This window comes from Lutjanus erythropterus, chromosome 20 (genome assembly GCF_056507025.1).
Source record: "Lutjanus erythropterus isolate fLutEry1 chromosome 20, fLutEry1.hap2, whole genome shotgun sequence".
In the NCBI taxonomy this organism is placed as follows: domain Eukaryota; kingdom Metazoa; phylum Chordata; class Actinopteri; order Lutjaniformes; family Lutjanidae; genus Lutjanus; species Lutjanus erythropterus.
Window position 1 is genome coordinate 16,916,396 of NC_139336.1, and position 19,184 is coordinate 16,935,579.

At 39.5% G+C, this 19,184-nt stretch overlaps 1 protein-coding gene across 3 annotated transcripts in view; it reads left to right on the forward strand.

Moving 5' to 3' along the window:
• The window catches only part of lhx6a (LIM homeobox 6a), a 27,136-nt gene continuing 7,952 nt past the window's right edge, over window positions 1-19,184 (forward strand). Inside the window, exons 1-9 of one of the 3 annotated variants that reach the window (XR_014772636.1) lie at window positions 1-466; window positions 1,337-1,408; window positions 1,618-1,800; window positions 3,837-3,958; window positions 13,685-13,905; window positions 15,151-15,251; window positions 15,442-15,537; window positions 15,701-15,875; window positions 16,592-17,191. Coding sequence is in view for 1 of the 3 variants with exons in the window: in XM_084746132.1 (XP_084602258.1) it covers window positions 389-466; window positions 1,337-1,408; window positions 1,618-1,800; window positions 3,837-3,958; window positions 13,685-13,905; window positions 15,151-15,251; window positions 15,442-15,537; window positions 15,701-15,875; window positions 16,592-16,671 (1,128 nt within the window). In the remaining 2 variants the exon portion in view is untranslated. Of the gene's footprint in view, window positions 467-1,336; window positions 1,409-1,617; window positions 1,801-3,836; window positions 3,959-13,684; window positions 13,906-15,150; window positions 15,252-15,441; window positions 15,538-15,700; window positions 15,876-16,591; window positions 18,767-19,184 lie in introns of those variants that run through there. The other 2 variants (XR_014772637.1, XM_084746132.1) reach the window with 2 other exon arrangements.

A 19,184-nucleotide genomic window follows, 5' to 3' on the forward strand; every position in this document is an offset into this window, starting at 1 on the left:
CTGCACAGACACACGTCGACTTTGCAGCCCTGCAGTCTCCCCTGCACCTCTGAAGCCTTGTCGGAGTAAAAAGCTGCCAACCCCTCAATTTGATTCACTTCCTGTAGTCAGACTCCTTCCCAAAAGTGGAGAGAGGGGGAAACGGGGGAAAGGAAGAAATCTTTCTGGTCTAAATAAGGCAGCAGTTCCTCGCCTTTGCACAGCTTTTTTGTAGTTTGTGTCAGTGGCGCTCAGATCGTCGCGCATTTCGCGTTAAAAACAAACTGTGCGCCAGTTGTCCATGCACGGTACGGATGATACGAGTTCTGACGCCCATCATCGCCGAGTCTTCTCCTGATTCGACGCACCGAGTTCGGAGACACTGCACGCTGTGAGACTCCGGGGGTTCATGTACTGGAAAAATGAAGTTTTGTCCCCTCTTTCAGAGGGAAATAAGATTCTGTCCGAAGGAATTCCCACGAAACAGGTACTGACACCGTGGAGACGGCTGAGCTTCAACTCTGTGCGTAAAAGGTTCAAATTTGACACTTACGCACTGTTTGGGCCTTCACTGTTTGGTTTAGACTGAATTTGCTTTTTATGCGGTGACGTACAGTGATGATCTACGCTATAAATGTGCAATATATGAAATAATTCAGATTTACCAAAACGTGTATCCTTTCTTGACCGTTCAGTGGATCTGTCTATCTGCTGCAGTGTATTCACATCCCGCAGCCTTGTGTCGTGCGTGACTTTTGTTTTTGTCTCTCTGTGATGTCATAATAAGAATCACTGCTTGTATACTGAGATCAGCTGCACGCGCCAGCCGCTGTGAAGAGGCACGCGCCCCTCTGTTATGAATAGCGTGATTTGCGGTCCGCGAGCCTCTCGAGCGCTGCCAATTCGCCTGAGAAGAATTGGATTTTAATTACAGCCATTAAAAATCAAATTTGCAATTCTTTGGGTGACCCGTTGCCTTTTTCTGATTGACAGTTGAAATTGACACTCCGGGTCCCTCTTATCCACTGCGCGTTTCAAGCTATTTGTAATTACAGGTAGTTTTTTTCCCCCCTCCACTCTCGTGTCCTGGATTGCGAAGAAAATACTATTATTCTGAGAGGCATGGGTTAAGGGGAAGGGAAAAATCAATCCAAATTGAAATAGCTTCATTAAAATGTGCCTTTTGTTGCGGGGGCCCTTTTAACAGTTTTAACCGGGGGTTTATTGTCAGGACTACTTTATATAGGAGTAGCCGTGAAGAGCTGCCTGTCTGTAAATGTCTCCCGAGGATTGCTCAGCTGAAGATGAAGCAGGGAAAGTGATGAAGACTTGCCGTTTTCTGAACGTTGTCTTGTAGGTGATCTCCACCGAGCATCAGAGCACACCGAGAGCCTCCCGCTGCAGTGTGGACTCTAAACGCACGCCAATGGTGAGAGATTTGCTGCCTATTCATGCGTTGAAAATGTCTGGATCAGTCAGTGCGCCTATTGCAGGTCTGCATGTGGAAACATATTTAGAATTCATGCAAATATACAGTATATTTTGCACGTATTTTCATAATGAAAATGGCGACATGTGCACGCTGGCACTGTGCGGAGTGTGAGGATTATTCTCTGTGTTACTGATGCCTTCTTGCAGTCTCATTCGGACGGAGAGTCCCAGCGGTCCAACATGGAGCGGGAGGACACTCGCTCGTCCCCCAGCACTCCGTCCACCCCCTCCGTGTGCTCGCCGACCTCCACCACCAGCTCGGTGCCGTCCACCGGGAAGAACATGTGCGCCAGCTGCGGCCAGGAGATCCTGGACAGATACTTGCTGAAGGTGAGAGGCCGAATATTTACCCTTCGACCAAAACGGGCTGAAGCTGGCCAGAAATTATTTTTCCTTCTTCTATGGGCGTCTTGTTTATTTGTTTACTATTTAAACGCCGGCGTTAACGTAGACAGACAACAAAAAGCTCTTCTGAGGACCGCAGAGGTGAGAGAAGGAGGGTTCCATGTTGACCCCGGGCCGCTTTCGGTTTGGACTGAACTGAAGGCCTGCACCGAACTTTATGTTGCTTTTACTTTCTATGAGAACAAATAAACATCAGGCAGAGATAAAACTAAGAAAAGTGAAGAGGGAAAAATATGCCAGCCAGAACTGTTTGTAGCTATGATATCGAATGTGGCCCACATGTAACAAGCCTACAGATAGGCCCTTAATACATTTATAACTCAATTTTTATTATTGTTCTATTGTTGTACAAAATACAGAAACACGTTTCTAAATCAAATCAATGTTACTTGCGCCTTAAAATTTTAAGAAACAAATTATAGTTGTTTGGAAGTCCGCAGACACAACACGGATGTTTTGGTTTTTGACTGTTTTACAGCCTCACTGTCAATACGGCCTGTCTCTGTCGCGTGCGCTCACGTGCTTCCAACCAAAGCAGTCCTTTAGTCGCGCGCACAAGGGTGTGTTTGTCAGGAAGTGTGAAGATCATTAGTCCATTATCTGACTATTCTCATCTCAGGGTGCAGAATTTATAATCTAAAGGGAAACAAGAAATACTATGTCAGTTATTTTATTCATATATTTAATTTGGAGGCAGATTTAATATGTTCATTTCCAAGATTAAATTAAGACTGAAAACATTTTAATTTTGTTGTTGTGTGTCGAAGACTGAAAAAAAAAACACTTTAGGAAAAATATTTTCTTAACTAGTTTGTAAATTATAAATAAATAAATAAAAATCAATTCTTAATATATGCTCCCACACAATACTTATAAATATCTTATGTGCAGCACTTTTTTGTCTTCATTAATGGTAGCTTTATCCTGTTCATGAAGCAATTATCCCTCTTTTTTCAGGTGTAAAATGTCATGCCTTCATTGGCCGATGCTGTGAAATATATGTAGAGTTAACATCAGATTCTATTAAGCCAGTTACAATAAATCGGACTATATACTTCGATAAAATAGCTATTTTTTACAACAAAAATGCTTTTATAAACAGCTCATTGGGCAGCATAATGGCCATAAGCTCCACTTTGAATAAAATCATAAACGATGATATTTAATATTGACTAATAACAAAATATAACACACACGTGTGACGCAATTTTCATCAGACTAGCTAGACCTTTTTTCTAATCGTTTATTTTACAAGAAATCCCTCATGATCTCTCGCCATAAACAATTAGGACAATTTTAATCGTCATGTATAATATTTAGAAAATGGGCTAGTTGTAGGTTAAACCTACAAACTGATTTAAAACATTTCATCAGTCATGATTACTGATTGATCATCTATTTCTACGCCTGATAATTGTGATTTTATTCGTTTTGCTGAAAGGTGACCTAAATCAATTATTATTGAACGAAAATGTTGAATAAAAAAATGTTACATAGGGTCCAAATAAAACCCTTCAGGGTTCGATATTTTTCAATATGCATCATTTTCAGGGCCAATATTAGTCTATATAGGCCAAATATTTAAATAAGTCTATTTAAGAATATTAGGCTAAAGTATATAGCCTAATATCATGTTGCTACATTTAAACCATCTGATAGGCCTAAAAAAAAGCACAAATGGGTCTCAATAAGGCAACAGACTCACTAAAAGCCCGTATTATATTGATATCGAAATTACAGGCCCAACATATACCGTTATATATGGAAATAATATTTAATAATATTTAAATTTAAATATTAACAGAAGCTGTCTCGGATTAATGAATATCAATATATTGCCTACACACACACACACACACACACACACACACACACACACACACACACACACAAAACAGTCCCCTGTTGTAGATGATTTATCATCAGTGTGTGTGTTTGACAGGCATGTTGTCTCTTTGCAGGTGAACAACCTGATCTGGCACGTGCGCTGTCTGGAGTGTTCCGTCTGCAGGACGTCGTTACGTCAGCACAGCAGCTGCTACATCAAAAACAAAGAGATCTTCTGTAAAATGGATTATTTCAGGTAGGGTAAGTTTATGACCACCGTGTTTTCAAAATACCACGTCTACGCACACACATATACGCACACATACACGCGCGCACACACACACACACACACACACACACACACACACACACACACACGCACATGCACACACACACGCTCTTCCTCTCAGATGGATGCGGGTTGCCTCATGTGTTCTTGAAAGGGCTTTTCAAAAACTCTCAAAGTCTGTAACAAAATAAAAGTCTTTAACTACAGTGCACAGCTGAAAGATACACGAGTTTGTTATGGCTATCCAAAAATCAAAAACACAACATTTGCACCGGCTAGGCCTACAAAAAGAAAAATAATATCTCATGTATCCGATTTTTTTAATTGTGTGCTTAATCTGAAAAAGTTTAAAAGACAGTATTTTATGGAGGTTATATGGACTATGTTTTTGAGGGGGGCGTTTTTAATTTTACTTCACCAACTCAGATTATATCAGATTTTCAGTGGCACATTGAAATAACACTGGATTATTTTGGTCATTAATTTACCCGTGAACCATGTCAGGTCAGACTGGCCCTGTTTTTATTTGGCCACTACATCATTTCCCCATTTCGGTGCGCTAAATAAGCGGTGAACTCACACCCTATCAGCACACACACAGAGCAGTTATCGCGGTATTTAACTTACCAACATACAGTTAACGCACCACGTGCCATGACGCGCGCGGTGTCTGTTGTATCATCACAAGGACACGTGAAAGAAACGGAAATCGGCTAAAATTTCTGTCTTAGCTTCAGTGTGGAGCTGTCTGAATTTAGTCTGTCCCTACAGACAAACAAACCATGACAGCAATGAAAACTGAAAACATCAGACTCATTATTCATTTATTATTGAATTGTACTACATTATCCTTTGTCTTTCTATAAAGATAATCTTTTAAAAATGATAATACATTCTTATAATTTAATTCATTGTTCATGGTAGTGGTATAGGATATGTCAGTGATAACGTGTTAATCATAATGGAAGTGATATATTTATGACATTGTTATTCTGCTGATAATGTACTGTGTTATCCTTTATAGACTATTGTGTGTTATCGCCCTCAACACTTTGGCAAGATTGTCCACCAGAAAAATCTCTTAATTCTATTCTATTTACATCAATGACCTAGTGTGCATCATCATCCATAAAATGTATTTGTTATCAAATTAATGCTGTTATAATAAAAAAAATCTTATAATCGTTATTAATTTTCAGAGAATTAAATAAAGCAAACTAAAACAAACAAATTAATTCTCTCTTAATAAATAAGAATCATAGAGGTACAAATAATGATTATTTCCTTGTCGATTAATGCGTCAGTCATTTTCTTGATTAACTGATTAGTTGTTTGGTCTATAAAATGCAGAAAATGGTGAAATATGTTAAATCAGTGTTTCCCAAAGCCTAAGATGACGCCCTCAAATGTCTTGTTTTGACCACAGCTCAAAAATAATTACTGTCATAAAGGAGTACAGAAACCAAATAATATTCACATTTGAGAAGCTGAAATCTATCCATAGCTGGGCTACATTTCAGCTGACAATTTTGTTATTTTTATGCAACATTGAAAGACAGGAATACAACAAATATGAAATAGGTAGTAATGCAGACAGAGAGAGAGAGTCTGTTGATGAGGGCTGCCCAAGTCATTGAATTTTTATGGAAATCATCATGGGCCTGTGTGCAATATCTAAATCACAGAAGTTGCAAGTCTTTGAAAAATGTGTGGCAAAAAACATCATCATAAAGTGCTGCAGAGATTCCTTGGCCTATAAACATGTTTGTTTGATACACGTCCCAACAAATGTCATATCATTTTGATTTTAATAGTTTTTTCAGGGAAAATGAAAATTGTGATGCAAAAATTATCATTCCTACTCATGAATCATGAATTATATCCCAGTTGCAATCTGTCAAAAGAATCTTGATATATTTTTCTTACTTTTTTTTTTTTTTTTTTTTTTTACCATACTATGCAGGCCTAATGTTGATTTACCATTTAGTTACATTTATTCAATACTGTGCTTGTGTGCATGCAGCAGAGGAGGAATAAGCCTTGGTTGATGTTTTTACTTTTTTAACCGTGTGTGTGTGTGTGTGTGTGTGTGTGTGTGTGTGTGTGTGTGTGTGTGTGTGTGTGTGGTATCTGAGGTTAAATGGGGTTCACACCACCAACAGCATATAGTAAAATTCTGAGCTGTATAGCCTGAAGCTGGTGTATATATTGAATGGACCCACATGCATGATTGTGCACATCAGTTTCTGTGTGTGTGTGTCTGCATGTGTGTGTGCTCGGACCTGTGTGTGTGTGTGCTTTGGTGTTTGTCTGATCGAAACCTGACACCAAGCCACCGCTCTGAGGTTTATAATCACCAGCAATTAGTCGTCCTCCACCCCAGACCCTCAGGCCTCCAGACCAGCAATTAGACCGCCCCGAGTGCCTGGTCAGCATGTTTCTGATCTGAATGTGACTCCTATCCAAACTAAAAACACACACACACTAAGACAGATATGTGCATATACACACCAACACACTCCTAAATATGAAAACATGAATATGAAACATTTACATTCACATATTAGCAAGAATGCACTGAACACATTGCCCCCTTTTTACAACTCAACCATACACAGACGCACACTCGCACACTGATAGAGCCACACACACTTAAACATACATCGAGATCTCTGTTTATTTATGCATGTCCAGCAGCTGCCAATCATTTCGCAAATTTTTTCACAAAATGGAGATTTTCGTGTTTGCTCTGCCACATCATAATAATATTTTACCTGACCCGTCACCATTTAAATGCTCCTTCACCGTTCACCCCTCTAGCCTTCATTGCTGCTCTCTGAGCCAGTACAACACACGCAGAGTGGATTTATAATATGTCAGAGCATTTGAAAATGCTAATGAGTAGTACAGATGCAGCCACTGGGTCACATATAATATGCTCATCAGAGAAATCCTACACTGTAATTATAAGAAATAATTGTGATTAAGAGGCCTGAATATAGAAGCGATGAATGTGTTCACAGTAGTTCTTGACCCACCAGGATATGGAGTAGGAGTTTCATCAGGAATTCACCCAAAGGACTACTGTATATAAAGACACACTACAGATTACCAAAATTCATGCAGCAGTTTTATGTCAACTAGTGTGCAGCACTGAGCTATATGTACTGTAATTCACATATTTTCTGAAAAGTAAAAAATGCACTGTTACTATAGTTCAAATTATGGGTCTATATCGCTTCTTGTTAATAAAGAAAATGAACACTAAAAAATATAAACTTAACCAACTTCACATTCAAACTCTAAGCTTTCATAGTGTCATAACCTTTGTGAATTTCTGCTCTGCAACCTAAATCTAATCATAAAAGAAATACCAGATATATTAGTCCTGCTAAATCGAGCTAGCCTAGCTAAGAGCAGCAGCCAGCGACTGAAATCTGAGCCTCTGGCTTCAGTGAAATTCATGTGATTTAGTGAAGTGAAGCCACATTTAAACCACATATTTAAATCTGTAATGGGGATGCAAATTTGCAGACTGCAAAACAGAACCAAACCACAGTGATTGCACTCTGGCTGATGCTACTAGCAGCTAGTAGCTACTAGCCACTAGCTTGTGAGTCACAACTAGCATTAGCTGAAGCTAAATTACCCCCATGTTCATCTCCTGTAGCTAAAAAATCCACTTTGATGCTCCAACATCCTAGTAATTTAATTTGTTTTACCACGTAGATAAGATAGTAGACTACTTAAATCTAATCATAATGGAGAGAAAAAAAGAAACACCAGATGAATTAGTCCTGCTAAATTTAACTATCTTAGCAGAGTAGCAGTGACTGTAATCTGAGCAGCTGACTGCAGTGAATTTCATGTGATTTGTTGAAATTCATTCCTGATACATAGAAGAAAAACAATAGTTTCACATTTTGTATTTTCAGAAGTTCATATAGCCTTCAGGTTTATGCACACATGAGGGTAAGAAGGGCTTAGACTTAGTGATCAAAATTGGATGATTTAACATTTCATAGCTCTGAACTGAACTGAACCAAATCTAACTGACATCACTATTACAAAAACAAAGAACACCTCAGTTTCGGTTTCTCTCGTATCAATTGAATATCTGTACACTATCTGCTGTGTAGAGTGACTCTAAAGATAGGAGTGACAAGCAAAGCAAAGTAATAATAAATTTGATTTGATAGTCTGGATACATGAAGGTCAAACTCTTAAACTACGGCTGAATCTTCTACTCAGTATGTTATGATCTCTGGAGAAAGATCCTGATTTGCATAATATTATTTGTAAATTCAGATTAGATTTCCTTGGAAGTCACACTGGAAAGCGAAAGATTATTTAGATAATCTTGAAGTAACAGTGAAGCTTTGCTGCAGGAGCTTAGACTGTACAATGGTTACCTCTGTAAATATAAACTGTAATCTGGGTTTAGGCCAGATTTAAACTAGGCTAAACACCGCTGCGAGTCCAGATCCTCTGGGCTGGTTTCAAACCTCTGGAGATATTTCCTCATCTGTGTCAGCCTCTCATCTGGCTTTGGACTGACAGCTGCTTTAATGGGGCGTAATAGCAGGAAATCAGAGTGGGTTTCCCTCCATATACGTGTGTGTGTGTGTGTGTGTGTGTGTGTGTGTGTGTGTGTGTGTGTATGTCAGCAAAGGGGGTGCAGGACAGAGCCCATGCTGTGCCTCTCAAACCCATGTCAGGCCTCTGGGGCTTGCACACACACACGCACACACACACACACACACACACACGCAAACCATTTCTTTATCAGCCTCCCCTGACCCCCCTCGCCTCCCTGCACCCCTCCCTCAGCTCGTTCCATCGAAACATCATCCTCGTCCGTGAGCTGCAGGCCACACAGGAAGTTGCACGGCTGCACTAATCAGGGGCACCCTGGGATACCGACAGTGTAACCAGAGTCCATGTATGTAGAGAACTTTGTGGGCAAGATGTGTGCACGAGTGTGTGCGTGTTTATTGTAATAATAATTATTCATCAACCCACCTCTGGTTAGCTGATTAGGTCTCCATAGCAACAAAGACGAGTAATACAGTACAGAGTGCTTTGAGTTTTATTAAGAACTGAATGAATTAAAATTATAATAAGACATCTGTCACACACAATGCTACAGATTTAAATAAAGGCGGCTCATTCAGAGCAGTGAAACAGAGTATTCAGTCAGTAAAGCGGATTAGTTATTATAAAGAAAACTGCCTGCATGCTCAAGGAACAAAGAAGACAAATTTCAAGGTTTCTTTCACTCTCAGAAATAAAGGTGCTAACTAGAACCATAAAGTGTTCTTCAGCTTGTTCCCATTGGAGAACCCTTTTTGGTTGCTGATAGAGCCTTTTATCAAGGTTCCACTTGTAGCCTTAATGAAAGGTTCAGATAATTCTACCTAAAACTTGACATAAAGGGTTATACATAATTTGTGACAGGCTTCACCCAGAACCACTAAGAGAGGTTCTAAAGGAGCACCCTTCAGTGGTGCAATGGCTCCATCCAGAATCCTATCTGGGGGTTCTATCCAGAATCTTTCCACCTTCTAAAAGAATCTGAAAATCTGAAAGGAACACACTCAGGGGGTTCTACTGCAAACCCTTTCATATCCCAAGGGGTTTTATTCAGAACCCACCCAGGGGATTCTACCGCGAACCCTTTAATATTTCAAGGGTTTCATGTAGAACTCACCCAGGGGGTTCTACTGAGAACCTTTTATATTCCGAGTGTTTAATCTAGAAGCCATCGAAGGGTTTCTACTGAGAACCCTTTTATTTTGTGGTACAAATAACCCCTGAAAAGAAGTTTTTCAAGGATTTCCACTATCCTTGAAGAACTTACAGAAAGGGTTCTTGGATGGAAAGGATCCTTGATCCTTGAACCCTTCAGGAACCTTTATTTCTCAGAGTGTTCTCTGTGCAGCGTTAATGTGTAAAAGCCTGATAATATGTTAAATCTGTTAAAAGAAGTTGTCAGTGAAGTGTTTTATCCCATCTTAGATTCTCATTCAGAGGCCTAACACGAGCCCCGCGTCTTAAAACCACACAGTCGAGCAAGAAATCTCTCAGGACAAATCTAATAGAGATTAGAGTATTCTCATAGCACATCAGAAATAATCCAAAAAACGTGTACCTCCTCAAGCAGCTCTTTCAGCAGCAGGTGAATTAAAGCAAAAAAAGAGTAAAGATTAGACGAAAAAAGGGGAGCAAATAGGAGAGGTCTGGGGGAAAAGGGAGTTTTGCGGTGTAGGATTTTCCCTCTTGTGAGTGATATAAGGGGCTGTGAGGATTGACGTTTCTCCAGAATAAACACCAGGTTTTTGGTACAAAGACAATCCGAGATACAAAAAACGGGGGAGAGGGAGGGAGGGGCTTGAGGAGATGAAGATGGAGGAGTAGGAGGGGGTTAAAACAAGGGATGATTTGCAGCTTTTCTGGGTTCTGTCTCGGAGCATGAAACTGACAAGCTGTCACGCTAGATTAGCCACAATGTTCCACAATGTTTTCCTCTTTTACTGTAGAAACAGGCTGGAATTCTCCATAACAATCTGAAATGATACGTACGTACAGCGCAGTAAACCCTGGAGTCGATTTGTCTCCGGAATGGCTCTATTGGGTTGTAAGAGGTTTTTTGGTTAAGTTGCACATATCTGTGACAACTTAAGCCCTCTGTAAGTGCTACGCCAGCTAATTTTATTTCAAGGTCACCACAAAGACTTTTTCCCCACGGTTTCACTGCTCTAATGCTGAACTGAATTTGTTTGTTATGATGAACGCCAGGCCTGGTAAATGTCAACGCTCTGCCTTTTGTTTGGGCATTGCTGTGTTAATGAAATATTATGGAAGGCCATTTCTGCTAATGTGGCGAAAAAATAAAGATTCTGTAAGTTGTTGTAATGAGAAACATTGTCAAAATAACGAGTTTGTATTTTAAAATAATCAGAAACTTTTACTAAGTCATTATTTTGAGATACAAAATAATTATTTAGAGATGAAGTCATTATTCTGACATACTAAGTCATTACTTTGAGATGCTAACTCATTATTTAGAGACAACTGAGTAATTATTTTGAAAAGGTTTCAGATTATTTTGAGATACAAACTCATTATTTTGAGAAAGTTTCTCATTTGAATGACTTACAGGATCTTAATTTTTTCATCACAATGGGCTTTGATAAAATATACTTGACAGTGATAATAAAAATAGACAGACAAGATGGATAAGAAGCATTTAATGATGATGACCCATAAATATTCTCTACCATACTACATGCAGGAAAATGAAACTTGTGGCCAACAAGCTTCATATACATGAGGAGGGGTACAAGTTTGTGAAATGTCAAGGCTACAGTATGCTTTCATCCCAGATAGAGTGGATTTGAGTGCACTGATGCGCTGCCAAACCCACTCACTTGGCAACCCTCGTGCTCTCCGTCCCCCTGCTCTCTCTGTCTCTCTCTGCCATCGACTCTCCTTACTTTGCTATTTCCCTCAGCCACTTACTTCCTCTCTCCATGTCTGTTCTTTTCATCCTGCCCTCAGCAGCTCCTGCCTCCTTCATACCTTTCAACTATTGACTGCTCTTTGAATCTGGCTCATGTTCGCGATGCCATGTTTGTCAGAAATGTGAGTCAGTCATTAGTTGTAATATCCATGTCAGTTCTTGCTTCACAGAACAATCCCATCAACATGGAAATGTTTCTTATTTGAGCTCAAACCAGGCTGTACATTATTCTTCTTGCTCCCAGTTTTACCCTTGAGGCAGCACTTACTTGCAGGCTGCTTACAAATCTCGCCTCCTTAACCAGAATTGGAAGCTGCCGACCCCAACAATGGCTCTCAACCTACCCATAACCTTCTCAAACCTAAAGAATTTTATACCCATTAAACCCATAATATGCTCTTTAAACAAGAAGCTTAATCTCATTTGATTTGATGTTGTAATCCATCAAGGTTAAAAACAGAAAGCGGTACAGACGGTATTTTGTAAAACCAGTGAGGTTTGGCAGTGCTTTGATCTAGAAAATGAAAATAAGGTTGTGTGAAGAATAAACTGGCATGTAACAACTCGACTGGAACAATGTGTAACCACATTCAGCACAGGCATGTGGACGTTAACCTGCAAGGCAAGCAGGCTGCCGATACTAACACTGCTATCATTAGCTGCATTGTGCAGCAGCTGATATTGTTCTTGATACTGTTTATTGACAGATGCTGTGATACTGCTCAGTCTGAGACGATAATGCATTTAGTGAGTTGTGTAGGAGAGTGTACAATGTTCAGAATGCATGATGCAAAGTGCAACACATTTGGTTATTGAGGAATTATTTATCTGTTTTTCTCCTCTGGTATTTACGTGTATATTACTGTCCATTTACTGTCACGTCCATGTACTGTCTGATGACTATCTATCTATCATTTGAACTATTTTCTTACTTTTAGACCAGTCAACTAGTCTAACTTAAAATTTCTGTTTAATCGACAGGGAAATTAGTAATTAAAATTAGGAAGAACCTCATAAAAACACATAAATTAGCCAGTGTTGCATGGGGTGTCATGTTTTTTCATCATGATGTACATGGAAGCTGTAGCTTATTTTGAGTCAATACTACACTGTCCTGCTACTGTAAATACTTGTGAAGACAATAAATTTGTATTAATCCACAGCTGAAAATAGTTACCCATCAAATGCATTGTTCACTGTTGTTTGAATAATGTTTGTAAAAAATTATAGTGCCCAGCTGTTTAAGCTTTTTTTAAAAATGAAACTATCTCTGTGATTTACAAAGGATTACATTACTATGATTAAATGGAAATGAGGTGTCACAGATAGGTGAGGGAAGTCACCAATATGACAGTGAGGAAAATAATAACACCAGCCTTATCCCTTCATAATAAAATAACCATACATGTCACAAACTCTTCTCTGAGATTATGGCTGTTAACTTATGCCAGTTTATCTGCCCTCATGCTCTTTCCCCCTTTTATTTTTCTCATTCTGTCCTCTTGTTTGAATTCATAAGAAACTGTCTTAACACACTCTTGCCTCTTTTTGTCCATTTATCTTTCATCGTCTCCTCTCTGTGCCCCTCAGCCCCCCCACACCACCCACCCATTGAGAACAGTAAGTCAGGTGGTTTAGGTTTATATACCGCCTGACCTCACCGCTATCAGTTACGGCGCGGCGATCTTGAGTGATGTCATCCAAGTCTTTCTTCATCTTCCACTGTGTGTAAAACCACCCCTCTTTACATGTGTGTTGGTGTGTTCCCTTGTGTGTGTGCGAGCGTGCGTACACGTCAGGGCCTTCATGCATCAACCAGGAAATTGCAGGTGTTGGTTTGTTTGCATTCAAGGCTCAGTTTGCAGCCACAGTCAGGAGTCTTTTCTGAAGGCCATATCCTCCTCCAGGGTTTCTTCCTTAAACCCCCTGAGTCCTGCCAAAACCTTAAGTTTAAAAACTCTTATTTTCAACTTCAGCTCTCTCTAAATTTTCTCAAAGAAAAGGACATCTGTGCATGTTCAATTTTATCTGGAAATGGCTTTAAAATGCAATTTTCTCCACCACAATGTTTCTTTTACTCCTCCTCCAGTATGTCTCACTAATTCCACATTCATGTTCCTCTCTCTTGCTTCTTCTCCTCTGCCTCTGTTCTCTTCTTCTCTCCCTCACAGTAGGTTTGGTACTAAGTGTGCCCGCTGTGGGCGGCAGATATACGCCAGCGACTGGGTGCGCCGTGCAAGGGGAAACGCATACCACTTGGCATGTTTTGCATGCTACTCATGTAAGAGGCAATTGTCCACGGGAGAGGAGTTTGGCTTGGTGGAGGAGAAGGTCCTGTGTAGGATCCACTATGACACCATGGTGGAGAACCTCAAACGAGCAGCTGAGAGTGGTGAGTAGTGGTTTTGGCAAATTTACTGCAATGGTTCTTTGAGGCTGTTCAGAAAAGCTTTCTGAAGTTATGCATTTTAAAGGGATAGTTCAGATTATTTTAGGTGGGACTATATGAGGCACTTATCCATTGTCGGTGTATCACTTACATTAGAGGACGGTCGGCATGCGCCCAGTTTGGAGAAGCAGAACAGGGTTAGTGGACAGGGTCAGCAGCAAAACATACTTTAGCCAAATCAAAAAAGGCCAACCTAAATAAATCATTATCAGTTAAAGTGTGCACTATATTTAGAATATTTTCGCTGCTTTACCTTGCCATCAGGCAACCTTTTCTTATGGGAAATAATAATTTATTAGCCAAATATTGCTCTCTCTCACTCAACCGGACTCTTTTGACAAAAACAGTAATTTTACCTCACAGAACACAGGAGTTGCCTACAGCTGCCTCTATTGGTTAATTTGTTTGTGTCATTGTGTGTTAATCTGAATTAACCTTTTAAAACACCAAAGTTACACAACAACACACAAAAAAACGAACAGTTTGAGGCAGCGGTAGAGCAGCAACTTCTTTGTTCTGCGAGGTAAAATTACTGTTCTTGCCAATAGTGTGGTTGCTTTGGCAATAGCAGTATTTGGCTTATATAACAGTGGTTTCTCGTCGGAAAAGGCTGTCTTACCGCTACATAAAGCAATGAAAATATTCTAAATACACCATACACTTAAATGATATTGATACTTTTAGGTGGCTATGTTTTGTTGCTGTTTTGCCCTGTCCACAGCAGTATACTGCTTATCTTTCTACACCAGTACTCCTGCTGACTGCCATCTACTGCAGGTAACACACTGACTATTGATAAGTTCCTCATACAACCCCATTCAAAATAATCCAAACTATCCCTTAAATATACTTCATATTGTACCTCCAACAATAGCCACCGTATAAATTACCAATTTATTATTTCTTATATCATTTAATTTTTATCATTGATGACTTAACATGTCTGGTCTTTGTGATTTCTCAGTGGTTCTGATGGATGCACATGAGTTGATTAGTAGGTCATGTTACAGGAGCTTGAAATCCTCAAATTTGGGTCTCCACCAAAGAAAAAAATATTTAAAAAGTCCCCTTATGATATTGTCCAAGTCCTCTGGATCAAATACATCCTCTAGGACTGTCTTGGTCCTTTTAGATTGTTATTGAACTCATTTATGTGTCATCTCACATGTCTGCAATTGTGTTTTTCAGGTAATGGTATCACGTTAGAAGGAGCAGTTCCAACAGAACAAGACAGTCAACCCAAACCGGCTAAAAGGGCACGGACATCCTTCACTGCAGAGCAGCTACAGGTCGGATGAACACATCAAACCAATCTCAGCTGAATAACCAATGTGTTTCTAATAAAATCTGCAGTTTGTTCTTGCAAATAAACAGCCCTCTCACCACATTTGAACCCTAAATCCAGTATTTTATGGTCTTTGTAATAAAATGATTTCAGCACCATCTGATTTCATGCTAATGTTTCATCCCGATATGCAGATCATGCAGGCTCAGTTCGCCCAGGACAACAATCCAGATGCCCAGACGCTACAGAAACTAGCTGACATGACAGGCCTCAGCAGAAGAGTTATACAGGTCAGCATGCAGACATCCACACTCCTCTGATACTAATGAATCTATAATAATAAAATGTTAATGCCCTGTTCCAAAATATATTTTCCACAGTTTTTTAGAAACATACTTCTGAAATCAACAAGAATATAGCTACATGATGTCTGGTTACATTGCGTCTTCATAGGTGTGGTTTCAAAACTGCAGAGCAAGACACAAAAAGCACACGCCCCAGCACAGTGGGGCTCCCCAAGGTCATCCCCAGTCCAGGATTCCCTCGTCCCTGCCCGATGAGCTGCATTACTCCCCCTTTGGCAGTCCTGAACGGGCACGCATGGTGGCCCTTCACGGCTACATCGACAGTAAGTTTGGAATTTGGTGGAATCAACTCATCTTTTCTCATTAACTTAACAAAACTATCCAAGTTTTATTTATCCAATTTATTTATTTATTATTGAACTCAAAATTTCTAGCATTATTTTCAGAACTTTTAAACATACGTTCTTCTAACTTGAAGTCCTTTGACTTGAAGTTTAATCAACTAATTCACTTACATTTCTTAAAACTCCCCTGAGACCCTTACTCTATAATTTTATAGTATTTTATAGTTTGTAGAAAACATATATGAAGAGTATTATATATATGTATATTGAATATTGAATTCAGTCCCTGCTGTCTTACATGTAAAATTTAATAAATACAGCAGTTTTACATATTGTCTTTGTGCCAATGTCAAAGTAGGGCCAACAGGCGCAGCTGCAGCTTTAAGTACTTTGTGTGAAATGAAAAACTGACTCTTCAAAGTGAGAAAATTTAAAAGAAAGTCAAATTTGTTTCTAAGTTCGTCAGTGTGATTGAACAGTGTGATTGGTTTTACTTAATGGCTTATTGAACATGTTTTCTCAAGTACAACTGAATTAATATCAAGTTTATCTGAATAGAAGATTTAATTTGTTTTGAATCATTACAAAATTACAAACTTCACTTTTTAAACTCAATCATCTTAAAAAACATAGCTTTACAGTGTATTTCACTATTCAAGAATCCTTAACGTAAGTTTTTTGTGTGTCTTCTCCAGGTCATCCCTTCTCAGTGCTGACCTCTCAGAGTCTCCCTCACCAGGCCATGTCACTGCCCCAGCTCCCCCTCAGCCGCTAGCCCTCCACCACTATGACCCTCACGACCCCAAAACCTCCGGATCGTAACCCTTGATCTCCCATCGCTGACGTCTGCAGACCTGACCCGGAGGTCACGCAGGAGTCAGCTTGGAGAAATCTTACAGGAGCCCTGCCCACTCAGAAACAAGAAAAGAAATGGAAGGAGGAGGAAAAACTAAGACACATCCGTCCTTACGTGTTTTTTTTCTTTCTGAGGACAGGAATATCCCACCTGCAGCCACTTGTGAAGCGTTTATCACAAGCAGGAACTCACTGACTGTATTTTACACCACCTAAAGGACCCATTTTGCTTCACATGTACAGCATCCTCCACTCTGCTCATCCACCCTCTGTGACAAGACAGTGGGGGGAGTTTTAAAGGGATGAAACTGACCAAGGAAGCAGGACTGAAGCCTCTCGAGTGATGCCAGAATACTGAAGATAAACAACGAGGGGGAAATTTAAGGGGGAACTGTCATTGTGGCCCATGAGCCGGGCACACACAGTAGACCACATTAGAGGTAAGACACCTCCCTCTTTTCTCTCTAAGCAACCATGAAGGAAACCTACATGTAAATGAAATATGTTGACTGTTGAAATGTTTGCTTTAGGAATGATATTGTGACTTACGACATCTCAAAAAAACACAGAAACTTCCCACACTGTAAAAAAAAAAAAGTTGAGAAAAGTCACAATTTCAGGGCAACTCTCCTAAACTAGATTTTTGAGTTTTGAATCAAACTCAAGCTCTTAAGTTTTGAAATAAACTAAAAATAGTTTTGCCAAGGTATAATCTTTTGTTGAGAAATTTACTTTAGATAAACTTGAATCTGGAGTTCTTGAGTTTTAGAAACCCCCCAAAAAATGTATTTCAAAAATTGTTCAAAAGGAGCTGTGAACCTGATTTGTCATTATTTGGGTGTTTGAAAATTAAATGAGTGGAATTGAAACTTCATACAAATACACATTTGGGGGTGGGGTTGGGATGGCGTCGCCTTGAAATTTTTAGTTTTCTCAACTGTTTTTGTTTTTACAGTGCAGTTACATTTTTGGTCAATTTTCCACTGAAATGAGGTGTATAATTACATTTTTTTTAATAGAATGGAAATATTGTGTGCCTTATCTTTTCCATTATTATCAGAAACTGTAGTTGTTTACAGCAGTGGTTCTCAACCTGGGAGCTGGGGGTCACCAAATGACTGTGGTGAAAAAAAAAGAAATAAAACATAGCTGCAAGCAGCGTGGAATTAGAGCCAGGAAGCAACTCTCAGCTACCCCTTAAAGACATTCAACATAAAGTTCAAGCACTCACAAATATGTAAATTACAGCTGGCTTCAAGAAATGTAGCAGCCGCCTCACTAATGGTGAAAACTATAAACCAGCACAAAAAAGACAATTACCAAGACAAACCGCCATGTTCTGAATGGACACAAATAAAAACAAAAAGTAACATTTGTGGTTTGTAAATAACACAATAGCAAACTTAACAAACTACTCAGTACAGCATGATGGGAAATGGGGGCTGTATGTTAGACTGGGGAATGTTTTTTATATCGCATCACTTGTGCCACTGATATAATTTGACTTAAAAAACAGAGTCAATGCAACGGTCCTTGTGTTTCAGTTTTTTGGGCAGAGGGGGGTGGGGTGGTGGTGGTTCACAATCACCACCCTCATTTATTCTGGGGTCTTGCGACTTGAAAAGGTTGAGAACCACTGGTTTACAGCAGTCATTTATTTAAAATTTCAGACTGTCACACATCACTAAAAAAAGATTTGGGTGTTTTTAGTTTAATTGTGTAGAGAAAATTACAAGGATTTGAAATATTCCATCGGTAGAAAATCACAAAATACGTCCACAGACAGCATCTTGACTGTTTATCATGAAGGAAAAGCACAGCGTCTGGGTTTGTGTGTTATTAAATTATGGCTTTCTATTATTTTCTGGATATACTGTTACATATTTTTTAAACTGAAAGAGAAACACAGGGAAGTCTGGGATGAGCACTCTTGTCAAACACATTCCTACAAAGTCTGGCATGTTATAAGTTACATATTTAACTGGGCTAAAATTTACCCAGTGTGGGGTCAATATACTGTATACTTACCCAGCACCAGTGGGCAGAAAGTCACCCAACAGAGGGGCTGTTTTGGTCCAGTAACTCAGTAATATAAAAATAACACCAATAGTGTCAAGTTACCCCCGGATGGGTGCATCAGTGTTATATTGTCCCCACACTGGATAAATTTTTAACCCTGTGTTTTTCCAAACAAGTGTATGGTCACTAATTTATATTTCTAAGGTTGCTTGTTCAGCCTCTGTGTGTGTGTCTGTCGCACGAGGAGGGAAAAGGAGTGTTGTTGTATTGGTACAATATAGACAATATGAAACAGACTGGGGTTGTACATGTGTGTTTCCGTGTGTGCGTGTGTGTGTGTGTGTGTGTGAGCGCGTGTGTGTATTGGCAGGGGTAGAGAGTGTGCATCTGTATTTTTAGTGCCATGGCCATTGT